Source organism: Canis lupus, chromosome 1 (assembly GCF_048164855.1).
Source record: "Canis lupus baileyi chromosome 1, mCanLup2.hap1, whole genome shotgun sequence".
NCBI lineage: Eukaryota > Metazoa > Chordata > Mammalia > Carnivora > Canidae > Canis > Canis lupus.
Genome location: NC_132838.1, coordinates 105,603,194 through 105,627,855, shown reverse-complemented (window position 1 = coordinate 105,627,855; position 24,662 = coordinate 105,603,194). Strand labels below are relative to the sequence as shown.

Here is a 24,662-nt window from a genome sequence, read left to right as displayed (position 1 = left end):
GAATTTTCACTAATCTTTTAAGAACTTGAGTCTGATTCTTTTTTTTTTTTTTAATTCAAATATCATTAGCATACAGTGTTACATAAGTTTTGGGTATACAGTGTAATGATTCAACAATTCTATACATTTCTCTGTGCTCATCCAGGTAAGTTGCTCTTAACTCCCCTTATCTCTTTAACCCATCCTTCCACCTACCTTCCCTCTGGCAATCATTAGTTTGTTCTCTGTATTTAAGAGTCTACTTTTTTGTTTCTTTTTCCTTCGTTCATTTGTTTTGTTTCTTAAATTCCACATATGGGTAAAATCATAAAGTATTTGTCTTTCTCTGGCTGATATACTTCACTTAGTCTTATACTCTTTAGGTCCCTTCATGTTGTCGCACATTGTAAGATTTCCTTTTTATGGCTAAGTAATACTCCATTGTGTGTGTGTGTGTGTGTGTGTATATATATCATCTTTATCTTTTTTTTTTCAAATTTATTGATTTTAGGAGTAGAATTTAGTCATCACTCACATATAACACCCAGTGCTCATCGCAAGTACCTTCCTTACTACCCATCACTCATTTAGGTCATGTCCCACCTACCTCCCTCCACCAGCCCTCAGTTTGTTCTCTATAGATAAGAGTCTCGTGGTTTGCTTTTCTTTTTTTTCCCTTCCTGTATATTCATTTGTTTTGTTTCTTAAATTCCACATATGGGGGCACCTGGGCGGTTCAGTGGTTGAGTATTTGTCTTTGGCTCAGGTTGTGGTCCCGGGGTCCTGGGATCAAATCTTCCATCAGGCTCCCTGTCTGCTTCTCCCTCCGCCTATGTCTCTGCCTTTCTCTGTGTCTCTCATGAATATATAAGTAAATTCTTTAAAAAAAATTTGACGTATGAGTGAGATCCTATGGTATTTGGTTTTCTCTGGCTGACTTATTCCACTTAGCATAATACACTCTAGCTCCATCCATGTCATTGCAAAAGGCAAGATTTCATTCTTTTTGATGGCAGTAATATTCTGTTGTGTATATATTATATACACACACCACATCTTCTTTATCCATTCATCAGCAGGTAGACATTTGGGCTCTTTCCATCAGTTAGCTATTGTTGATAATGCTATGAACATTGGGGTTCACATGCCTCTTCAAATCTGTATTTTTCTATCCTTTGGTTAAATACCTAGTAATGTAATTGCTGTATCATAGGGTAGTTCTATTTTTAACAATTTTTTAAAAAGATTTTACTTATTTGAGAGAGAGAACAAACCTGAGTAGGGGGAGAGGTAGAGGGAGAAGGACAAGCAGACTCCCCGCTGAGTGTGGAGCTGGACAAAGGGCTGGATCCCAGGACCCCAAAAACATGACCTGAGGTGAAGTCAGACACTTAACTGACTGATCCACCCAGCCACCCCCACATGAAGGCATATTTAAATTAGTTTTATTCTAAGCCCAGATTATGAGAGATTACAGAATGATTCATTGTTCCTTTCTCTCCTAGAAATCAGGAAAGCTGATGATCCTCTGCAGTGTCACTTGCAAAATCGAAGCATTCAGAAGAGTGTGGAACAATGCTATGAACATAATACATTTGCAAATATTCTTAATCAGAGTGAAAGTCATTTCCTGTTAAAGCAAAATTATATGTTTGACTTATGTGAAAAACCTTTAAAATCAAATTTAAGTTTTGAAAGCCAGAGTATAAACTCAAAGAACTCTACTGAGTTTAATGAAAATGGAAAATCCCTTCTTCATTCTAACCATGAACAATTTTATAGTGTAATTAAATCTCCTATGAACGTAAAACCCATCAACAATACTTCCCAGGTTTTTAAACAGCAGAGAACTCACAACATGCAGAAATCCCATGTATGTGGTGAATGTGGGAAAACCTTTGTCATGGTGTCTCAGCTCGTTGATCATCAGAGAGTTCATACTAGAGAGAAACCTCATGGGTGCAATCTGTGTGGGAAAGCATTCTCTAGAAAGTCCAGACTAACTGAACATCAGAGAATTCATACAGGACTGAAACATTATGAATGTACTGAATGTGACAAAACATTCCTCAAGAAATCACAGTTCAGTATACACCAGAAAACTCATTTGGGACAGAAGCCTTATATGTGTAATGAATGTGGGAAAGCATTCATCAAGAAGTGTCAGCTTATTTATCATCAGCGAACTCATACAGGAGAGAAGCCTCATGGATGCAGCCTATGTGAGAAAGCCTTCTCTACAAAGTTTAGTCTCACTACGCATCAGAAAACTCATACAGGAGAAAAACCTTATATATGCAGTGAATGTGGAAAAGGCTTCATTGAGAAGAGACGTCTTGTTGCACATCACCGAACTCATACTGGTGAGAAACCTTTTATATGCAATGAATGTGGGAAAGGTTTCACCTTGAAGAACAGTCTTATCACACATCAGCAAACTCATACAGAAGAGAAATTGTATACATGTAGTGAATGTGGAAAGGGCTTTTCAATGAAGCAGTGTCTCATTGTACATCAGCGAACTCATACAGGAGAGAAACCCTACACATGCAGTGAGTGTGGAAAAGGCTTCACCCTGAAGAGTCCTCTCATCAGACATCAGCGAACACATACAGGAGAGAAACCCTATGTATGTAGTGTATGTGGAAAAGGCTTTACCATGAAGAGTGATCTCATTGTACATCAGCGAACTCATACTGCAGAGAAGCCATATATATGCAATGATTGTGGGAAAGGTTTCACTGTGAAGAGCCGTCTGATTGTACATCAGCGCACTCATACAGGAGAGAAACCCTATGTATGTAGTGTATGTGGAAAAGGCTTTCCAGCAAAGATACGGCTGATAGGACATCAACGAACTCATACAGGAGAGAAGCCCTATATATGCGCTGAATGTGGAAAAGGCTTCACAGAGAAGAGTCATCTCAATGTACATAGGCGCACTCATACGGGAGAGAAACCCTATATATGTAATGAATGTGGCAAAGGCTTAACTGGGAAAAGCATGCTCATTGCACATTTGCGAACTCATACTGGGGAGAAACCGTATATATGCAATGAATGTGGAAAAGGCTTCACCATGAAGAGCACTCTAGGTATACATCAGCAAACTCATACTGGGGAGAAACCATACAAATGCAATGAATGTGATAAAGCCTTCAGGAAGAAGACCTGCCTCATACAACATCAGAGGTTACACACCGGAAAAACTTCCTTTGCATGTACTGAATGTGGAAAATTTTCTTTGCGCAAAAATGATCTCATTACCCATCAGAGAATTCACACAGGAGAGAAACCATATGAATGCAGTGATTGTGGGAAAGCCTTCACTACAAAGTCAGGGCTCAATGTTCACCAAAGAAAACATACAGGAGAGAGACCCTATGGCTGCAGTGATTGTGGGAAAACTTTTGCCCACTTGTCAATCCTTGTTAAACATAAGAGAATTCACAGATAGTCACTTTGGGATGACCTGTTGCCAGATGTAGGCCCTGAAGATAATAATAGTACGTAATGAAGAATAACAATGCAAAGAATGATATGTTTAGTGATCAATTGTGTCATTTTATATAGATGAAAAAATTTACAAAACTCATACAATCAGCTTTGATGAAAATATTTTAGGACATTGTACATCTAAATCTAAAAAGTACAGTTTGAAATAGATTCTATGAATGTGGCAGATGAAGAAAGCCTTCAATGGGAAGTAGACCCTTTTATATTCATCATCACAGATCATGAATGAATATTTGTTATTGGTAGAAATATAACTGTGGGAAAACCTGTGCCCAGAAGTAAGACCTTAATAGATGTCAGTTCACACTAGACAGGTACTTTCCTTTGGCAATAAATATAGCAGGGCTTGAAGTAATATATTTGCCAGGAAATCCATACAGAAATAACCTAGGAACACATTCAATGTGGTAGACTTTAACAAAGTAGCAAACAAGGAAAGAAGCCTCCCAGAAGTGATGAATGAGAGCATTGTCCTGTCTACACATAACAGATAATATGCCTCAGAAGCATTCAGAATAGGATATTTTAGGGCAGCCCGGGTGGCTCAGTGGTTTAGCGCTGCCTTCAGCCCAGGGCGTGATCCTGGAGACCCAGGATCGAGTCCCACATCGGGTTCCCTGCGTGGAGCCTGCTTCTCCCTCTGCCTGTGTCTCTGCCTCTCTCTCTCACTCTGTGTCTCTCATGAATAAATAAATAAATAAATCTTTATTAAAAAAAAAAAAAAAAGAATAGGATATTTTAGCTGTATTTCTGATTGCCTTATAATTGATTATATAAATTTTAATAGTGGCAGTTACTCTCACCATGGATTAAATTTTAACATGTACAATACAGGGGGATTCCATACCTGTTTCATTATATATTTAACTTTTGAATTTCTCTAGTTCCAAGTTCCAAGTGCAGAATACTTGAAGTACTTCAAAATGAATATATTCATTTCATATGTATAACTCAATATGTTTAATCAAGTTTATAAGCAGCATCAATTTTGAATTTGAAATAAGTTTAGAATCACAAAAACTGGAATTTTTCAAGGATTTCCTAAGTGCTCTTCAGTCAGCTACTTCCAAAGATAAAATCTTACATAACCAGAGTTCATTATCAAATAGAGGAAAGTGAAATTATTATTATAACACTTCTAACCACAGGATTTACTTGGATCTCACCAGTTTTAACACACTCATTTTTGTTTTGATTTTTACATATAGTTTTAAGAAACTATCATGTAGGTTTGTATAACCAACACCATAGAATGTCTTGTCAACACAAACTCCCTCATGCTATCCATTCATAGTCACGTATTTCTGTGACCCTAACCCCTGGTATCAGAGACAAATTTATAGAATTTGTCATTTATAGACAATGAGAATAGTAGAATCATTTAGCACTTACTCTTTAAAGTTTACTATTTGACCTTGTGGGATATTGGTCTCTTCCCCTTGTTTGTAGCACACACTCCTGAAACCTGTGTAAATTCCTAAATGATGAGTGTGCAAGGAGCATTTATTCCAATGAGGCAACTCTGGGTGGGTTTCTGGATGGCTCCTGGATGGGGACTGGTCACTGGAGAGACTAAACCATAGTTAGAAACTTAGAACTTTGAGCCCTGGGGCACCTGGGTGGCTTAGTGGTTGAGCATCTGCCTTTGGCTCAGGTCCTGATGCCAGGGTCCTGGGATCAAATCCTGTATCAGGCTCCCTCATAGCAGTCTGCTTCTCCCTCTGCCTATGTCTCTGCCTCTCTGTCATGAATCAATAAATAAAATCTTTGGGAAAATAAAAAAGAACTTTGAGCCCTACATGTCCCCCCATCCTCCAGAGAGAGGAGAAGGAAATTGAGTCAAAAATTGAGCAATTTTAGGGGGGCACCTGGGTGGCTCAGTGGGTTGAGTGTCTTCCTTTGGCTAAGACCGTGATCCTGGGGTTTTGGGATTGAGCCCCACGTGGAGCTCCCTGCTTGGGGAGGGGGGGGGGGAGTCTGCTTCTCCCTCTGCCTGCCACCCCCCCCCCACCGCTTGTGTTCTCCCCTCTCTTTCCCTGTGTCAAATAAATAATAAAATCTTTTTAAAAATTTAACAATTTTACCTGAGGAAGCCTCCGTAACATCCACAAATAGTAGGCGAACTTTGAGGTAGGTGAACACCTTGTACAGGGAGGGTAACATACCACACAACTCCACAGACCTAGAAGCTCTGGTGCTTGGAATGGGTCCTTCCAGGTCTCACCCTATGTATCTCTTCATCTGGCTGTTCATGTATATTCTTTATCATCTCCTTTAATAAACTGGTTCAAGTGTTCCTCTGAGTTCTGTGAGCTGCTGCTGCAAATTAATGGAACCAGAGGAGGGGGCTGGGAGAAGCTCCCACTAGTAACCAAGTCAGAAATTAGGCAGACCTGCTGCTTGCCACTGGCATATAAAATGGAGAGGGGGCACGCTCTGTAGGGCTGGGCGCTTCACCTGTGGGATCTGACACTATGTCCCGGTAGACCGTGTCCAATCGAGTAACGTTGCAGGACACCCAGCTGGTGTCCTGGAAATCCCTTCAAACATCTGGTGACCAGAAGTGTCCTGTGGCAGGTGTGTGAGTAACGGAGACGCACGAGGAGAGGAAAATTCAACGGAGATCCAGCGAAGAGCACTCTGGGGTCTTTGCATTTGAACACCGGACTTGACGCAAACCCGCCGCATTCACGAGTTTTCTCGGGGTGCCTGCCTAACGGCTCAGGGCACCATCCGCGCGCTGTTTCTTCCAAACTCATGAGTAGAACGCGCCCCACGCCACGTCAGGCTTGGGTAGGTTCCCGTCTCTGGAAAGTAGTTAGCTCTGCGCCTGTGACCCTTTTGAGAAGAGAGGAGGCCCCGCCCGGGTGCCCTTAAGACCGTTTCATTTCTTTCCGCCAGGGAGGGTGGTGGCAGCCATGCCACTCCAGTCAGAAGCGCCAGACATGCTCCGTGAGGAAACGGTGGTCACCTCACAGCCGCGGGCTCTCAGGCCCCAAGCGAGGGGCGCGCGCTTCCTGCAGGACCCGAGGCCGCTAGTCTCCCTCCTGGCAGCCCTCGACGTCCCCATCGCTGGCCCGCGGGGCGCGGAGAGCCTAGCAGTCCGACGCAGTTGGGAGAGCGCGCTGGGGGTCTGGTGCGCCCAACTGGGTGTGGGTCTCAAGCAAGGGGCCCGGCGGGGAAAGCGAGAACGCGCGTGAAGAGTCCCCAGTGTTTGGGGGTTTATTTGGCTTCAGTAGCGGAGGATTGCGGGCGGCGGTTAAGGCGTGGTCTTCGGAGACTGGCGATGAACGGCGAATGGTCAGAGCCTGGGGCCTGTGTGTTAATTTGGCCGTGTGCAGTGATTCAACACGGCAGGTGTGGACCCGCCATCACTGCCTCTCAGGCACCCAGGGCACCTGACAAGGATGGGGGGCTGGGAGGGAAGTGTCTCTGGACCAGGAGCTCTGGGGTGAACATGAGATGGAATTGAGGTCAGTGTTGTTTGGGGAGTGTAGGGCTTGTGTTTTTTGTTTTTAAGATTTTATTTATTTATTCATGACACACACACACACACACACACACAGGCAGAGGCAGAGGGAGAAGCTGGCTTCAAGAAGGGAGTCCGATGTGGGACTCCGTCCCGGACTCCAGGATCACGCCCTGAGCCAAAGGCAGATGCTCAACCGCTGAGCCACCCAGGCGTCCCGAACACTTTAGTTTTAATTTGTAATTTCCTAATAACAAATTATGTTGATCATCATATGCTTGTTCCCCATCTTTTTATCTTCGATCAAGTGCCTGTTCAAAGTCTTTGCTCATTTTTATAACTGAATTTTCTTGTCGACTTTTAAGAATTCTGTGTTCTGGATACCAGTCCTTTATCAGATATATGACTCATGTGATGGATGCTTAAATTCCTTCCCCCCCCCCCCCCCAGGGATGTCTATGTGTTCTAGTATGATGTGCTGAAGTCTTTCTTTTCTCCATTGAACAGCCTTTATACCTTTGTCAAACAATTGAGTATATTTGCTTTGCATGGGTCTTCTTCTGGGATCTCTATTCTGTGTGTTTATCTTTTCAAGAATACTACATTACTATAGGTTTATAAGTCTTTTTTTTTAAAGATTTTATTTATTTATTCATAGAGACACAGAGAGAGGCAGAGGGAGAAGCAGGCACCATGCAGGGAGCCCCACACGGGACTCGATCCAGGGTCTCTAGGATCACGCCCTGGGCTGCAGGCAACGCTAAACCGCTGCGCCACCAGGGCTGCCCGGTTTATAAGTCTTGAAATGCATTGATGTGAACCCTGTATGTATGATGGTTCTTTTTGGCCATAATTGGTTTTGATATTTTCAGTGGAGAAACCCAGCAAACATACTTTACTAGATCAACATTAAGTCATTTTGATACTACTACATATGACGCTATGAGAAAGGGACTTCAAGCCTTAGGTGTCTTTCCAAAATGCATTAACCAACCCAAAAGATGGACAATATGCAAAGGACCTGATCGGTACTCCTCAAAATAACTGAGAGATGAAAAAGACAAAAATGGTCACAGAAATGAGAAAACCGGGCAGCCCCGGTGGCGCAGCGGTTTAGCGCCGCCTGCAGTCCAGGGCGTGATCCTGGAGACCCGGGATAGAGTCCCACGTCAGGCTCTCTCTATGGTGCCTGCTTCTCCCTCCGCCTGTGTCTCTGCCTCTCTCTCTCTGTCTCTATGAATAAAAAAAATAAAATCTTAAAAAAAAAAAGAAATGAGAAAATCAAGGAAACATGATTTCTAAATGCATTATTCTTGGACAAAAAAAAAGAGTAATGAAAAAACTTGTGAAATATGAATAGAATCTAATTTAGTTGAGTATTATACAATTTTTTTCTTAATTTGACAAATGTACCATGATTATATAAAGTGGTCACATGAGAGGAAGTTGAATAAGGTATATGTGAACTCTTTGTGTTACCTTGTGACTTTTAAGTTAATCTAAATTTTTCCAAAAATACAAAGTTTACTAAAAATAGGTATAACAGGACGCTTGAGTTGTTCAGTGGTTGAGCATCTGCCTTCTGCTCGGGGCATGATCCCGGGGTCCTGGGATTGAGTCCCATACTGGGTTCCCCGAGGTGAGCCTGCTTCCCCTTATGCCCGTGTCTCTGCCTCTCTCTGTGTGTCTCTCATGAATAAATACGATCTTAAATAAAAAGATATAATTTATGTTAATTATATCTTTCTTTAAAAAATATTTATTTATTTATTCAGAGAGAGCGAAAGAGAGGCAGAGACACAGGCAGAGAGAGAAGTAGGCTCCATGCAGGAAGCCCGACATGGGACTCGATCCCGACTCTCCAGGATCACACCCCGGGCTTCAGGCCGCGCTAAACCACTGCGCCACCGGGGCTGCCCTATGTCAATTATATCTTAATAAACTGGGAAAATAGGTATAATTTTGTCACTTAATTTCCCATTGTAAACATATTTCCATATTATAAAATGTATATGCATGTCTCTATGATTAGTAGTAAGCAGCTGTAATAATATCTTGGTGAATTTGTAGGATGGTAACTAGAGCCACATAAAATGTAGGCATTAAAGTGAGGTTTATAAAATCTTCAATTATGTTGTTTCTATTTTGATCCTCTCATTATTCCAAATTCTTAACATTCTCACTGCAAGATTTGTTGTAATTTTTTTTTCTTTTTTCAAAAAGGAATTTATTGGGACACCTGGGTGGCTCAGCGGTGCAGCGTCTGCCTTTGGCTCAGGTTATGAACCTGGGATCCTGGGATGGAGTCCCACGTCAGGCTCCCCCTGCTTCCCCTCTGCCTGTGTCTCTGCCTCTCTCTGCCTGTCATGAATAAATAAAATAAAATCTTAAAAAAAAAAAGAATTTATTTATTTGAGAAAGAGAGCATGAGCATTAGAGAGGGGCAGAAGGAGAGGGAGAAGCAGACTCCCCACTGAGAAGGGAGCTTGATACAAAAGGGCATCTCTTTCCGCGGAGGGGTCCTGTTCCGGAGCTACTTAAGTAAACTTACTAAGTTGTACCACGGTAACACTCAAGAATTCTTTCTTGACTACTGTGCTCAACAACCCCAAAACAACTCTGTACCAAAACAACTCTGTACCGGTTGCCCAAAAATCTTTCTGTTCTTAAAAACAGCTTCTTGGAAGCAATTTTTCACCACAAGCTTTCCGTGGGTGTCCGTTTACTCCCTCCACTCTCCACTTTTTTTCCAGAGTTCCTTCCTTGCTGCATCATCCACACCTGAACTTCTACTGACTGTTCTGAAATTTCCTTTTTTTAAAAAAATAGAGTGAAAAAAAAATAAAGAGTGGATAGTATACACTCTGATCTTGTTACTTCCTGCCCCACTCGCGAACACGATTTAGCTCACACCATTCTTGCCTCCGGGATCTTGAGTCTCTGAAAATCTAGTATTTTTCACACGAGTCAACACTGAGGAAATGAGATATGAGTGGCTTCTCACTATCGCGGCCATCCCTAGCTTGCGGCCTCAAACCGCCCCTTTGCCTTGTGCCACATCAGGTGTCCAAACATGGCCGCCCCCATAGCCACAGAGAGCGGGCGCGGACATATTACCTCCCTGAAAATAACAACACATAGTTGTTCGCCATGCTTCAAAGTCTTCAGGTCCTCCTCGGCCGCCATAGGCTGACGAAAATTCGGGGCGACGTTTCCAGCAGAAGTAGTTCGCGGAAGTGTTCGGTTTAGGCTCTCCATTCGGTCTGGAGAAAATCAGGTAAGTACGTGCTTTTATTCCTTGAAGATTTTTTTTTTTTCCTGTTTTGCCCCATAGGAGGTTTGTTTTTCTCACAGGATGACATGATGTTCACAGGGTGGAAGTGGAGTAGGGTGAACCTATGTAATTATTGGCGGGGATCGATTGAGCCGAAGGTGAAAGTGAGAGGAACCGGGTGAGAGTCTGACTCACCTGACTGTGGTCGGGATACTGTTGAGGTCATTAAGACGGTTTAGGGTCTGTAGAGACCAACCACCGTGTCCAAGCTGTCGAGAGTTTGGGGTTCTACAGATCGGTCCACTTGTCGGGGGTGCGGGTGGTGCAGATCATTTACGATGATCTAAGCGTCTGGTTCTGGTGGGGGATTTATTTTGGGGCTCAGTGATGTTGAGGCCTCGAGTGGATGCTCATCACATCAGGGTGTCTGGCCCGGGTTTCAGATTCGTAAGGATGTGTGTGATCAGTGTCTGGTACAGAGACATGCATGTGAGGACTGATTGCGGTTCCAACCTCCGCTGCTGGGACAGAGGCTGCAGAGCCCAGAACATAGTTCAAAACCTGGTGTGTGTGTGTGTGTGTGTGTGTGTGTGTGTGTGTGTGTGTGTGTGTTTATAGTTTGAAACCCTCTGGTTGTGTATGTTTATAGATCGAAACCCTTTTGGGTGTGTGTGTATGTTCGTGTGTATTACCCTTTTGTGTGTGTGTGTGTGTGTGTGTGTGTTCGTGTGTATTTAAAGCCTTTGTCCAAAAAAAAAAAAAAGATAATAAAGCCTTTGTCCAGGGATTAACTGCTGATGGAGGGACTAAACCGCCGATCCCGTCCCCCGTCTGTTAGCCGTTGTCTATGTCTGCTTTCCCGCGCGGCAAAGGAAGAATTGAGTCCTTGTGACGAGATTTTAAAATTATTATTTATTTATTTATTTATTTATTTATTTATTTATTTATTTATTTATTTATTTATGAGAGAAAGCAGAGAGCACAAGCAGGAAGTGGGAGGAAAGAGGGGCGGAGGGAGAAGCCGGCTCCCCACTGAGCGGGGAGCCAGATTGGGGACTTGATCCAAGGATTCCGGGATCATGACCTGAGCTGAAGGGAGACGCTCAACGGACTGAGCCACCCAGGCGCCACGTGACAGAGATCTTAAAGTTGAAAATGTGTAGTATTTATCCCTTTGCAGAAAATGTTGTCAACCTCTGAACTCCCCTCTTATTACTACATAGCAGCTGTGAACATGGTTGCTTACTTGCCTGACATACATTCACACTTTGTTCTTTGCTAACAGAATTTCCATTTTGTTTAGTATCCGTCCCTCCTGGAAGGTGACCCACATCTCAGTTTATTAGTAAGTACTGGTTGGTTTTAATCATGGTGGTTCCAATTCCCATTGCTAATGATCGAATTTCCGTGAAATGTTCAATTCAAATGTTCTAGATATAAGCAAAAATCTGCTAATGGTTTCTGGAGGAGCATTTTCTCTCTCTCTCTCTTTTGTTTATTTTCTCTCTTTTATGTTAGTAATTCTTTAAATCTTTTTCCGGGTCCCTGATGATACTGAGTATAACCTTAATTTTCATTCCAGTTTCCAATGTTTGTAATTTATTCTTATCTCCATGCATTGGGTCTACTCAGCAATTAGGTGTTAGTGGATATACATGTCCAATTGTTTACCCATAAAATTCACCTGCTATATTGTCTGGAGTTAACATGTTTTCAGGAGGGAGGGTTAGATCATAAAATTATGAATTCATCCAGGCTTAGTGACCTTAAAATGTTCATAGCATTTTTTCAAGATAAAAAAATGTCTATTTTACCTGAGTGATCCATTTCACTACAAATGGGTATGTTTTATTGGTCTTTTTAAAAAAATATTTTTATTTATTCATTCATGAGAGATACACAGAGAGAGAGGCAGAGACACAGGCAGAGGGAGAAGCTAGCTTCATTTAGGGAGCTTGACATGGGACTCCATCCCAGGTCTCCAGGTTCACACCCTGGGTTGAAGGTGGTGCTAAACCTCTGAGCCACCGGGCTGCCCTTATTGGTCTTTTTAAAGAACAGACTTTTGGCGTTGTTGAGCACTTCCATTTATTTGTTAATTTAAAAGATCTACAAGTTAATCTGTATGAAAGTAATATATTTTTATATAAAGCCATCATTGCCCAGGTCAAGAAACAGAGTGCTGCCAGCACCCATAGGTGTGCTGTGAGCCTCTTCCCAATTATATTGCATCTTCACACCCAAAGGCAGTTAATCGTCCAGTTGTTGATAATCAAGCACTTTAAGCCTTTTCTTTACAGTTTTGTCATATTAAAAAAATCATTCCTAATCGTATTTTATTTAGTTGTGCCTATTTCTGTGTGTCAATGTAATTATACTTTATGCATTTTTATTATATTTTTTATAGTTTATTTTTTTAAAAGATTTTGTTGATTCATAAGAGACACAGAGAGAGGCAGAGACACAGGCAGAGGGAGAAGCAGGCTCCATGCAGGGAGCCTGATGTGGGACTTGATCCCGGGACCTCAGGATCATGCCCTGGGCCGAAGGCAGGCACTAAACCGCTGAGCCACCCAGGGATCCCCTTTTAATATGTTTTGATTAAAAAGTCATCTAAGTGCATTGCAGTTGCCCCACTTATTCTCAGTTTCTTATTCTCTCTCTCTCTCTCTTTTTTTTTCTCCTGTTTTGGATGAATTTCTTGTCCTTATATTTCCCCCTTCTGTTAGTATGAAAATTATGTACATTAAGACAATTGTTAGATTTCATCATGACACTAGAAATTATATACAGCACAGAACCTTCTTTTGTCAAATTCTTATGTTAATTAGTACTTTTATACTCTTCTCCAATGATACAAGAATCTTTTTTTTTTACAAATTTATTTTTTATTGGTGTTCAATTTGCCAACATATAGAATAACACCCAGCGCTCATCCTGTCAAGTGCCCACCTCAGTGGCCGTCACCCAGTCACCCCCACCCCCCGCCCACCTCCCCTTCCACCACCCCTAGTTTGTTTCCCAGAGTTAGGAGTCTTTTATGTTCTGTCTCCCTTTCTGATATTTCCCACTTATTTTTTCTCCTTTCCCCTTTATTCCCTTTCACTATTTTTTATATTCTCCAAATGAATGAGACCATATAATGTTTGTCTTTCTCCGATGGACTTATTTCACTCAGCATAATACCCTCCAGTTCCATCCATGTCGAAGCAAATGGTGGGTATTTGTTGTTTCTAATGGCTGAGTAATATTCCATTGTATACATAAACCACATCTTCTTTATCCACTCATCTTTCAATGGACACCGAGGCTCCTTTCACAGTTTGCCTATTGTGGACATTGCTGCTATAAACATCGGGGTGTGGGTGTCCCGGTGTTTCATTGAATCTGATACAGGAATCTTACAGCACTTCAACTTCACTTTCCAATTTATTTACAATATTCTGTATTTTTGTTTTTTATCTATTTAAAACATCCTAAGATATCATAAGACAATAATACATAATTTGTAAGCCAAAGCCTCTGATATGCCCTGTACTTTGGTTTTCAAACTGAAGTGCTTGTATTCACAGACTGTACAAAAGATTTGAAGAGGTACCTGAGCACTCATGGTTTAAAGGAAAACAGTGCTCTATACTCTCCTTCTGTCTTATCTGTTTTATAAAAGTAATCTGCCTGAAATTCCTCTTCTCCTGAGGCATGATGCTGGGGTATATCTCATTTTCCTCTTCTCATGTCACACTCACCCCACTTACATATCACAGAGTGAAGGAAAACCTCCACTGGATTCAGAACCTCAGGCTTTGTTGGCCAGAAGAATAAACTTTCTGGGGCATCAAATAAAGGGACATTTGGTAGTACTGTGGGCATGTGTTAAAGTGAGTGCTCAAGAGGAATGACAGCATCTGGGCCCATAGGAAATGCACCACTCAGACTACATTGTCTCCTTAACCCATAGGTCCTGATGCCCCAGGAACAAAAGGATCATTTGAAGGAGGAAGAAGTTACAAGCTGTGATGTCAGTTTTTATGGGGACACACCTGACCAAGACAGATTTCTGAAGAGAAATTTAGAGTAGATCCAGAAACACAAAGCAGAGCTTCTCCACTGCCAGCTGTGTTCAGAGAGCAGAAAAAATGATCCAAGCTCAGGTGACTTTGGTTTATTTTATTCTTTCCTTTGTTCCCTAATAGATTTGGAGAGACCTGTAAAAAATCAGTTCCGTTAATCTGAAAAGCATAAATATCCTTTGTCTGTCATATACATATGGATAGTGTTTTTAGGTTAATGAGAAGATTAGACTTTTACATGTTATAGAAACTTCTCAATGGATCAATGGATGGATGACTGAGTGCACAATTACCAAATATTTAATTAGGCATTTGTTTCTTCCACAATGTGTCAAAATAAAAACCCTGCTAGATGTCTAGAAACAACCTGTAGAGTGGAAATAAGCAGAAAAATTTTAACATTTCTTCTGTATCATCAAAAAGACAATCACTTCATTAGAGAACACTGTTATTACAGGAATCTCTGACATTTGATGATGTGGCTGTGGAGTTCACCTTGGAGGAATGGCAGCTTCTGGCCCCCTTTCAGAAGGACCTGTACCGGGATGTGATGTTGGAGAACTATAGGAACCTGGTGTCAGTGGGTGAGGACAGCTGCCCTGTGTCACTTAGAGGGTCCCCATCAGTGCCCTTTCCTTTTTTGCTTCTTAAAGCTCTGTAGTGTTTGTGTTGCTCTGAAGTGAGATTCTTAGTGCCTTCCCTGGCTCCAGAGACATGGGTATCTTCTTCCTTCTCCTGAGTTCAAGCCTTTACTTTGTACATATGTGATATATATATATTATGATGTTTGTATATATCATACACATATATATGAAATATATGTATTTTTGGTCTTCATCTTGAATTTTAGCACAAGCTCCTATAACAGTTGTGATTTTCTTTTTTTTTTTAATATTTTATTTATTTATTCATGAGAGACACAGACTGAGAGAGAGAGTGGCAGAGACACAGGCAGAGGAAGAAGCAGGCTCCATGCATGGAGCCCGATGTGGGACTTGACCCCGGGACTCCAGGATCACACCCTGGACCAAAGGCAGGCGCCAAACCGCTGAGCCACCCAGGGATCCCCCAGTTGTGATTTTCTAAGTTATAAGAGGATAAAGATAAAATGGGTGTCTTTTGTTATTTATATAATAAAACTCAACTACATTTGAGTTTATGTTAATGAAGTGATTTTTAGAAACCTGCTGTATAACCCAAGGATCGGGTCTGGTTGCCAGGGGAACCAACCATTGTTAGAGGGGATGGAGTTCCATCTCTCTTCTGGAGAGGAGAAAAGAGCTGGAGTTTGAATCAGTCACTGAAGGCTAATGATTTAATTTAATTAACCATGCCTACTTAATAAAGGCTCCATAAACACCCAAGAGGACAGTTTTAGAGACCTTTTGAATTGGTGAACAATAGAAGGTATGGGGAAAGTGCTCAGAGAGGGCATGGAAGCTCCACACCCCTTCTCATATACCTTGTACTCTGTATCTCTGCCAGGTTGTGCCTGGGTTTATAATAAACCAGTAATGTAATAAGTAAACTTTTCCTGAGTTCTATGAGTTCTTCCAGCAAATTAATTGAACCAGAAAAGGAGTCATGGAAATCTGTGATCCATACATATTCTATCAGAAGCTCAGGAAACAACTTGGACTTGTGATTGGGGAAGTCTGAGGGGAGTGGAGAGATTGTGCAGTCTTGTGGGAGTGAAGCCCTAACCTGTTAGATCTGAAGTTATCCCGAGGTAGAGAATGTCAGAATTGAGCTAAATTGTTGGACACCCAATTAGTGTCTTTGGCTGTCACAAAATTCTTTGGTGTGTGAAAACCCCATATATCAGGGGTCAGAAGTGAAGTACTGTAGTAGAGTATCAACAGTAGAGGGCACACACAGTGCAGTATGTTTTTCCTTTATGTTGTGAAAATTGTTTTGTCCTTAACTGTAACATTCTATGGTCTCCCCAGTCCCCAAGCCCAAAGCTTAGCCTTCTGTCATTTCACATGAACAGGTTTTCACACCAGTAAACCAGATGTGCTCTCCAAGTTGGACCAAGGAGAACCAACATGGACGGTGGAAAATGAAATCCCCTGTCGAACACGTTCAGGTGAGTCAGAGAACTGGAGGGGGCCAGAACTGTAGAAATCATATTCTAGTTGGTCAGATAAAAGGCACAGCTGTGAGAGGGTTTGAGGGTCAGTAGGCAGTGCCTCCCTGTGTTTCTCTCCTGATATGCAACCTCTTTTGCTTTATAGGAATTGAGAGAAAAATGTGCCTTTTACCTATTCTGGGATCTAGTCCAATTTTATTTTATCTACATCTTAAATTTTTGCTTGTTTGCATAGTTCTCTTTTTCTTAGTATTCTCAGATCTTTCCTTCTTTATGCTCTTCTACCTTCCTTGTCATTTAAGTCTACTGTCCAAAAGTCTCTCTCCAAAGAGAAAACTGAATTCCTTACTGTCTTCTAACTATTGCACCTTTCTGTCCCATTATTAATGTTGAGTTTTCCTTCCTAACCTCCTTCTCATCCTGGATGCTGTGGCCCCAAAATAAACTGGTCTTTGCTGTGCCCTTGTCTTCACTTTGAGGTCCTCCAAAGGTTCTGTTTTCCATTTTCTCATTGGGTCTCCTAACCTTTCAAACTTTCTTTTTTTTTAATTATTTTTTATTTTTTTTATTTATGATAGTCACACAGGGAGAGAGAGAGAGGCAGAGACACAGGCAGAGGGAGAAGCAGGCTCCATGCACCGGGAGCCCGACGTGGGATTCGATCCCCGGTCTCCAGGATCGCGCTCTGGGCCAAAGGCAGGCGCCAAACCGCTGCGCCACCCAGGGATCCCAAACTTTCTTTTTTTTAAACCTTATTTATTTAAGTAATCTCTGCACCTAATATGGGACTCCCACTCGTAGCCCTGAGATCGAGTCACATGCTCCTCCCTGAGCCAATGAGCCACCTCAGATTTTATTCTAATAAGCTGAGCTTCTCCTGTTCCCTGCAGGAGACTCTCAAATTGACATCTCCCCAAAATGATCCAGCAGACTTTAGTTCTGTGTAATCCACTCATCCCCCTGGCAACTCTCCTGAGAGCCCAATAAGTGCAAGGAACTCGCATCATCTTCTTTCCCAGAAACCCCCCGTAAGTTTAGGTTCTTCTTTACTCCTGTGATTCTTAGAGCCTGGCCATCCCAGCATTACCTTAGATGTTCCCTGTCTGCAGAGCTCTCTTCTTTAAAGGAGTCTCTTGTTCATAAATTGCAACTAAGAGATATTTTAGCATCCTCCATTCTTGCCTAAGCCAGATCAAAACTCCTTTCTACTTTGATTTAATGCCTTTGTGTATTTATTAATTTTCAACTTTCTTCTTGTTCATTTTAGGTGTTGTACTGTTGTGTTCATTTCCCTAAAACTTTTATTTTTTTTCCATCATATTCTGATGACATTAGGTCCCAATTAACAACATTACCTATCATATAACATGAAATTCTTCTTTCTGTAATCTCCATAACATATTATCTTGCTCAGAGTTTCATCATCTTTCCTACACTCTCCCCACTGTATTCTGTACATGTGGTTGCTTCCTTCATTCATTCCTTTCAAAATTATTTTTTTGATAGCTCAGCAATGTATGCTTGAGGGTAAGAGCAGTGAGAAAAATGCATACAAATAGACCAAGAACTTTCATTCTAAGAGAAGTTTTCAAAAAATTAAAATAAACAAATGAATCATAAGCATAGGGGGTGAAAAATACTCTAATAAAAATTTAGTCACCATAACAGAAACATAGAGGCTTGATCTCCGGTTTAGGAATGGAACACCCCCCTGATACGGAGCCTTAGAGCCAACCGGTGAGAGAAATTAGCAGGCTACTGGATTTGGAAGTGTTTCAAGTAGAGAGCATAGCAAGTTTAAAAGCAAAAGCCCAAAGTAAGTTTAAAAGCCCAAAGTCCTTAATGAGAAACATTAAGGAGCTGTGTGGACAGAGTGGAGTGTGCTGTCGGGAACATGATGGAAATAAGACCAAAGAGGCAGTAGCAGCAGGGGGAAGGGAGAGTAAGATCAGTCAAGTAATCCATTTCAAGGAATCATGATTTTACATCTAATAAGGTGAGAAGGGACGCCTGGGTGGCTCAGCGGTTGAGCATCTGTCTTCGGCTCAGGGCGTGATCCCGGAGTTCTGGGGTTGAGTCCCACTTCGGGATCCTTGCATGGAGCCTGCTTCTCTCTCTGGCTATGTCTCTGGCTCTCTCTCATGAATAAATAAATAAAATCTTTTAAAAAAATGTGAGAAAACATGACCTGTTCTTGAGTACTGGAATGACATGAAATAATTATGTTTTCAAAGAATCCTTTTGGCTTTTGTGTAGACAGTAGTGGGCAGGGATGCTATATAGGAGGTTGTTGCACAACATGATAGTAGGTTTCTTGGCTTTGGTATGGGTGGAGGGGGAAGTGTTGGTCACTGTCTGGATGTAGTCATTACAGAGGGCAGATGAAATTCTACATTATATATGGGCTGCATGAGATGAAGGAATGGATGGAGGTTGAAGGTAAGGCTCTGGGGGTGAAAATGGCTATAAGGAACATTGAAACAGTGACTGAATAATGAGTAGTTGGCCTTGGCTATGATTTGGGGAATAGGAAATCCTTATTAAGGTACATTTGGAAAAAAAAAAAGGTACATTTGAGCAGGTAGATGAGGAATTTCAGTAGGCTCCTTGGGTAAGGAATGTTCCAAAGTAAAAGTGGAAAGTTCAAAGGCCTGGGGCAGCACTGTGGTCTGAAGAATGAGAAGGTCAGTGGGGGTAGTGGCTGGGGATTGGGGTAGAAGGTCACATAAGGGCCTTTCAAGGACATGGTAAGACCTTGACTTTATTCCTCTTGAGATGAGAAAACTTTAGGGAGTTTTGAGTGGAGTGACATGATATGATTTATGTTTGGAAGGTTCACTTTGGCTGTTCTCTATAATGTAGACAGGAAGCTGGCGGGGCAGGAACAGGAAAGCCAAGTAGGAGGCTGCTGCTATAAAACAAGAAAGCGACTGGCTTCTGTGAGGGTGGAAGGCATTGGTGTTGGTCCAGTTCTGGTTATGATTATAAAGAGGGCAGGCAGCATTGCTACTGTGTGTAAGTGAGAGACAAATGACAGGAGATGCTGAGAAGTTCTGTCCTGGTTAAAGGGAAGAGTGGAGGTGTCATTCACTCTGATGAAGGTGATATGTGGTGGAGGAGATTTGAGATGGGAAATCAGGAGTTCCCTTTTGGATGTTACAGGTTGCATATGCTTGGAGCCCAGCATGTATAATTATCATTGCTCCCCAAGGCCAACCATGACAATGAATCCTTCAGGGAGGCCTGTCTTCCTCCACAGTGTCACTTGATTTCTTGCATCTGTCTCCATCTCCATTGCTCCTTCATACCAGTTTTCACAACATGCAGCTGTTTTCCTTGTGTGTTGCTTTTTTTTTTTTTTTAAGATTTTTAAAAAAATTATTTATTAGAGATGGGGGGAGAAAGAGAGAGAGAAAGAAGGAGGGAGAGAGAGGCAGAGACACAGGCAGAGGGAGAAGCAGGCTCCACACAGGGACCCAGGGACCCTGATGTTGGACTTGATCCCGGGTCTCCAGGATCATGTCCTGGGCTGAAGGCGGTGCTAAACCTCTAAACCACCAGGGCTGCCCTGTTGTGTGCTTCTTTGCTCTTTATAGTTTTATCAAACTGCAGTGTAGGCTCCCTGAACATGAGGACTCTGTGTGTGTCCCCAGCTTGAGCACCATGTCCCGACAGTGGTCCTCAGTAAGGATTTGTGAAGTGAATAAGTCTTCCTGTCACCAGTTTGGATGCGGTAGGCCCTCCAACCTGTGGTCTGCTGCTCATGGTAAACTGCATGTAGTGAAATATACAGGCTCTGTATGTTTTGTAAGGCCTCATTTAGAAATCAGTCAGATCTACATTTGTTTATTGTGAATGATCTAACTTTGTTTTAATACTAACTACTTTTATCTTTTGGGTTATCTATATTATTTTATCTGATGTGCAAGGAACATTAAATATGGAATTTTATTGATACTCTAATTTCATAGAGTCATCACTACATAGGCATATGACATCAAAGGAGTCTTTTAATCGTGTTTTGTCCAAATCAAGATGATAAATGAATTCATTATTTCTTTCTTTTCTAGAAATCTGGAAACTTGACTATTTGCCAGAGCACTTACAAAACAAAATCATGGAGAATAATCTTGAACAATGGCATGAACTTAAAACATTTGAAAATAATGTTCATCAGAGCACAACTCATTTCATGTTAAGGCAAAATCATGATATGTATGACTTAAATGGAAAAACTGTGAAGCCAAACTTAACTTTATTTAGCCAGAATAGAAGCTGTGAAATAAAGAACCCTGCAGATCTTACTGGAGATGGAAAATCCTTTCTACATGCTAATAATGAACAATTTCATACTAAAATTATATTCCCTGAAAGCAGAAAACTTATCAGTACTAAGTCCCAATTCATTAAGCATCAGAAAAAGCAAAAAATAGACAAGACTCATGTATGTAATGAATGTGGGAAAGCCTTCATCAAGAAGTCATGGCTCACTGATCATCAGATCATTCATACAGGAGAGAAGCCCCACAGGTGCAGTCTGTGTGGGAAGGCATTCTCCAGAAAGTTCATGCTCACTGAACACCAAAGAACACATACAGGAGAAAAACCATATGAATGCACTGAATGTGGCAAAGCCTTCCTGAAGAAATCACGGCTCAATATACATCAGAAAACGCATACAGGAGAGAAACCATATATATGCAGTGAATGTGGAAAAGGCTTCATCCAGAAGGGAAATCTCATTGTACATCAGCGCATCCATACTGGAGAGAAACCTTATATATGCAATGAGTGTGGGAAAGGCTTCATCCAGAAGACGTGCCTCATAGCACATCAAAGATTCCACACAGGAAAGACTCCCTTTGTGTGCAGTGAATGTGGAAAATCCTGTTCCCAGAAGTCAGGTCTCATTAAACATCAAAGAATTCACACAGGAGAGAAACCCTTTGAATGTAGTGAGTGTGGGAAAGCCTTTACCACAAAGCAAAAGCTCATTGTCCATCAAAGAACTCACACAGGCGAAAGACCCTATATCTGCAATGAGTGTGGGAAAGCTTTTGCCTACATGTCCTGCCTCGTTAAACATAAGAGAATACACACAAGAGAGAAATGTGGAGATTCAGTCAAAGTGGAAAATCCTCCCTCAGAGAGTCATAGCTTATCACAGACCAGTGGTGCCATGCAGGGGAAAGACCTTGTTAATACAGTGACTATGCGAGTGCCTTCTGTGGCTTGTCAGACGCCATTACACATCAGTGGGCTCTTAGCAAATAGGAATGTGGTCATAGTGGGACAGCCTGCAGCCAGATGTGCACCCTCAGGAGACAACAGAGGATCTGCACAGGACAGAAACCTTATGAATGCAGTGAATGTGGTTGTGCCTTCAGTGGTTAATTATGTCCTATTTTATGTTGCAGAAAACCAGTAGGAAAAAAACTCAGAAACATTCTGTGTGGAGAAGGGTTGCACAAAAGTTTCTAGGTCATATTATGTCAGAAAAGTATATTCAGAGAGAAACTGTAATTCTGAGGCTGGGAAAGCTTGATCTCATCCTATTAAAAATATGTATTGATACACAGGCGTAATCTGATGTTAACTCAAATACATACACACACCTCAGTTGCTCCATTTGTGTCTGTTAAAGGAATGAAGGAAGTCTTAGTTCAATAAGTGGAGGAAATAGGTGAATTTTAAAAACACAAGTAAGTGTGCCTGGAATACTGGTATGAATGAAAAATCAGGAAAGGGATAATATTAGGTGGGTGAGATATGGGGCATGTATATAGCAATTCGGTTTCTACAGGCCAAGGTAAAGGATTAATTGAAAACTGTAAACTCTTAGAAGTTTATTTTATGCAGAGGCACTTAATGAAACAGCAGCCTTAGGTTGAGTCAGTTCATTCATTTACCAAATATTTGTTAAATACTCCCTTTGTACTGGGTTTTGTTTGAGGAGCTGAGGATACAGTGGTGACCAAAACAAAAAGGTTTCTTGGAGAGAGCACTGAGGTAACTGGATTATTTTTTAGTGGTACATTTACTCAGCTTCTAGTAAGAGGATGTAAATATCTATACTAGGTGAAATACTGTCTTGGTTCTTTCTGGCTGTTATAAGACCATACAGTAGCCTGTATGGCTTACAGAGAAAGAAATTTATTAAAAAAAAAAAAAAAAAGCAAAGTTCCTCTATAATGAAGTTTCAAAACTTTCTAAATGACATATGATAAGTCTTGAATAAATAATGAAAAAAATTATTTCTGTTTGGAAGCTGCAAGGTCTAAGATCAAGGTGCTGGCATATTTGGTGTCTATGGAAGGTCGGCTTCTTGCCTCACAGAAGGTACTCATCTCATTGTGTCCTCACATAGGGGAAGGGGAGAGGCATTTTCTGCGATGTCTCTGTCTCACAGGGGTACTAATCCTATTCATGAGTGTTCTATCATCATGACTTAATCTTAAGGACCCACTTCTAAATACCATCATATTTGTGACTAGCTTCAATATATGAATTTGGGGGGGATACAAACAGTCCACAGAAGATAATGGAGTACATAAGTCCCCTCTTATATGGGGGATATGTTCTAAGACCCCCAGTGGATGCCTGAAGCTAGGATAGTACTGAACTCTATAGTTTTTTCTTTTTCTTTTTCTTTTTTTTAAGATTTTATTTATTTACTCATGAGAGACATAGAGAGAGAGAGAGGCAGAGACACAGGCAGAGGGAGAAGCAGGCTCCACGCAGGGAGCCTGACGTGGGACTCGATCCCGGGTCTCCAGGATTGCGCCCTGGGTTGAAGCCGGCGCTAAACCGCTGAGCCACCCAGGCTGCCCTATAGTTTTTTCTTATACATACACATCTATGATGAAGTCTAGTTTATAAATTAGACATTGTAAGAATTAACAGTAAAACTAAAAATAGAACAATTATAACTGTATACTATACTATATACTGTAATAAAAATTATGTGAATATGTTCTCTCAAGATTTTATTGTCCTGTACTCCCCCTTCTTCCTGTGATGACGTGAGATGATAAAATGCCTATGTGATACGGAGTGGCTTGTAGGAATTGTGACTTAGAGTTAGGCTACTGTTGATAGGATCATCTGCTTCCGGACCACCTTTGATTTCAGGTAACTGAAACCCCTGAAAGTGAAACCATAGATAAGGGGTGACCACTGTAATTGGTTCAAGGGATTGTGATAATTTCTTGTTCAAGGGGTATATTACTTCAGTGGAGGCAAGGACTCTTATTAAAGGACTTTAAAGCACCATAAGATTTAAGTAAGTTGTTATTATTTAAAGACTTTATTCATGAAAGACACAGAGAGAGGAAGAGACATAGGCAGAGGATGAAGCAGGCTCCCCACAGAGCCCAATGCAGGACTCGATCCCAGGACCCGGGATCATATACTGAACCAAAGGAGGCAGACATTCAACCATTGGACCACCGAGGCATCCAAGTAAGTTATTTTTTTAATGTCCATGTCTTAGCTTTCCAAGTAGATTGAAAATTCCTTTAATTTTTTTTGCTATTTAAATTTTAAAGTTTTATTATTTATTTCTTTACTTTTTAAATTTTATTTATTTATTCATGAGAGACACAGGCAGAGGGAGGAGCAGGCTCCATGCAAGGAGCCTGATGTGGGACTTGATCCCGGGAATCTGGGATCATGCCCTGTGCCAAAGGCTCAACCGCTGAGCCATCCAAGTGTCCCTAAATTTTAAAGTTTTAAAAACAAAATAAATCACTTCCTCAGTTGTACTAAACCAAGTTTCAAGGGCTCAGTAGCCATATGTGACTAGTGGCTACCCCATTGGGCAGCACACTGAGCCAAATTTTGTAGCTAATTATATGGCTATAAAGCACAGACTGAGAAATTTGTCATAATTTCCAGAAAGTTATCTTGGATATTGGTTTGCATGATTTTCTATTTCCCAGCACAGAAAAATTAAGGCAAATATGTTGACTTGGAAAGTGAATAAATTAGTGAACTAGTCAGAATGTTTTGTCATTGAAGGAAGCAGTGTCATTCGAAGGCAGTTCTTTTTTTTGTTTTTGTTTTTTTTGTTTTTAAAAATTCTGTTTATTGAAATTGCTTAAGACATTTCATCACCCTCCCCTTTATTTCTTTTTTAAAAAGATTATTTATTTATTCATAAATAAAGCTGGGAGCACGCAGGACCGTGGGGCCCCTGTAGTAGCACCCTGGAGTTGGGGCAGGGGGGCCCTGCGGGGAGGCCCCGTTCCCACCCAAGGCTCG

At 41.4% G+C, this 24,662-nt stretch overlaps 1 protein-coding gene across 1 annotated transcript in view; it reads left to right on the top strand.

Moving 5' to 3' along the window:
- Positions 1–23,382, top strand: part of LOC140608563 (uncharacterized) — a 53,374-nt gene extending 29,992 nt beyond the window's left edge. Inside the window, exons 8-15 of the mRNA XM_072783317.1 lie at positions 1,485–3,435; positions 4,704–4,720; positions 6,397–6,631; positions 6,732–6,852; positions 14,312–14,389; positions 14,766–14,892; positions 16,302–16,397; positions 20,471–23,382. Coding sequence (XP_072639418.1) covers positions 1,485–3,435; positions 4,704–4,720; positions 6,397–6,631; positions 6,732–6,852; positions 14,312–14,389; positions 14,766–14,892; positions 16,302–16,397; positions 20,471–21,828 — 3,983 coding nt within the window. The 3' untranslated portion in view covers positions 21,829–23,382. The remainder of the gene's footprint in view (positions 1–1,484; positions 3,436–4,703; positions 4,721–6,396; positions 6,632–6,731; positions 6,853–14,311; positions 14,390–14,765; positions 14,893–16,301; positions 16,398–20,470) is intronic.
- The last annotated feature ends 1,280 nt before the right edge of the window (positions 23,383–24,662 follow it).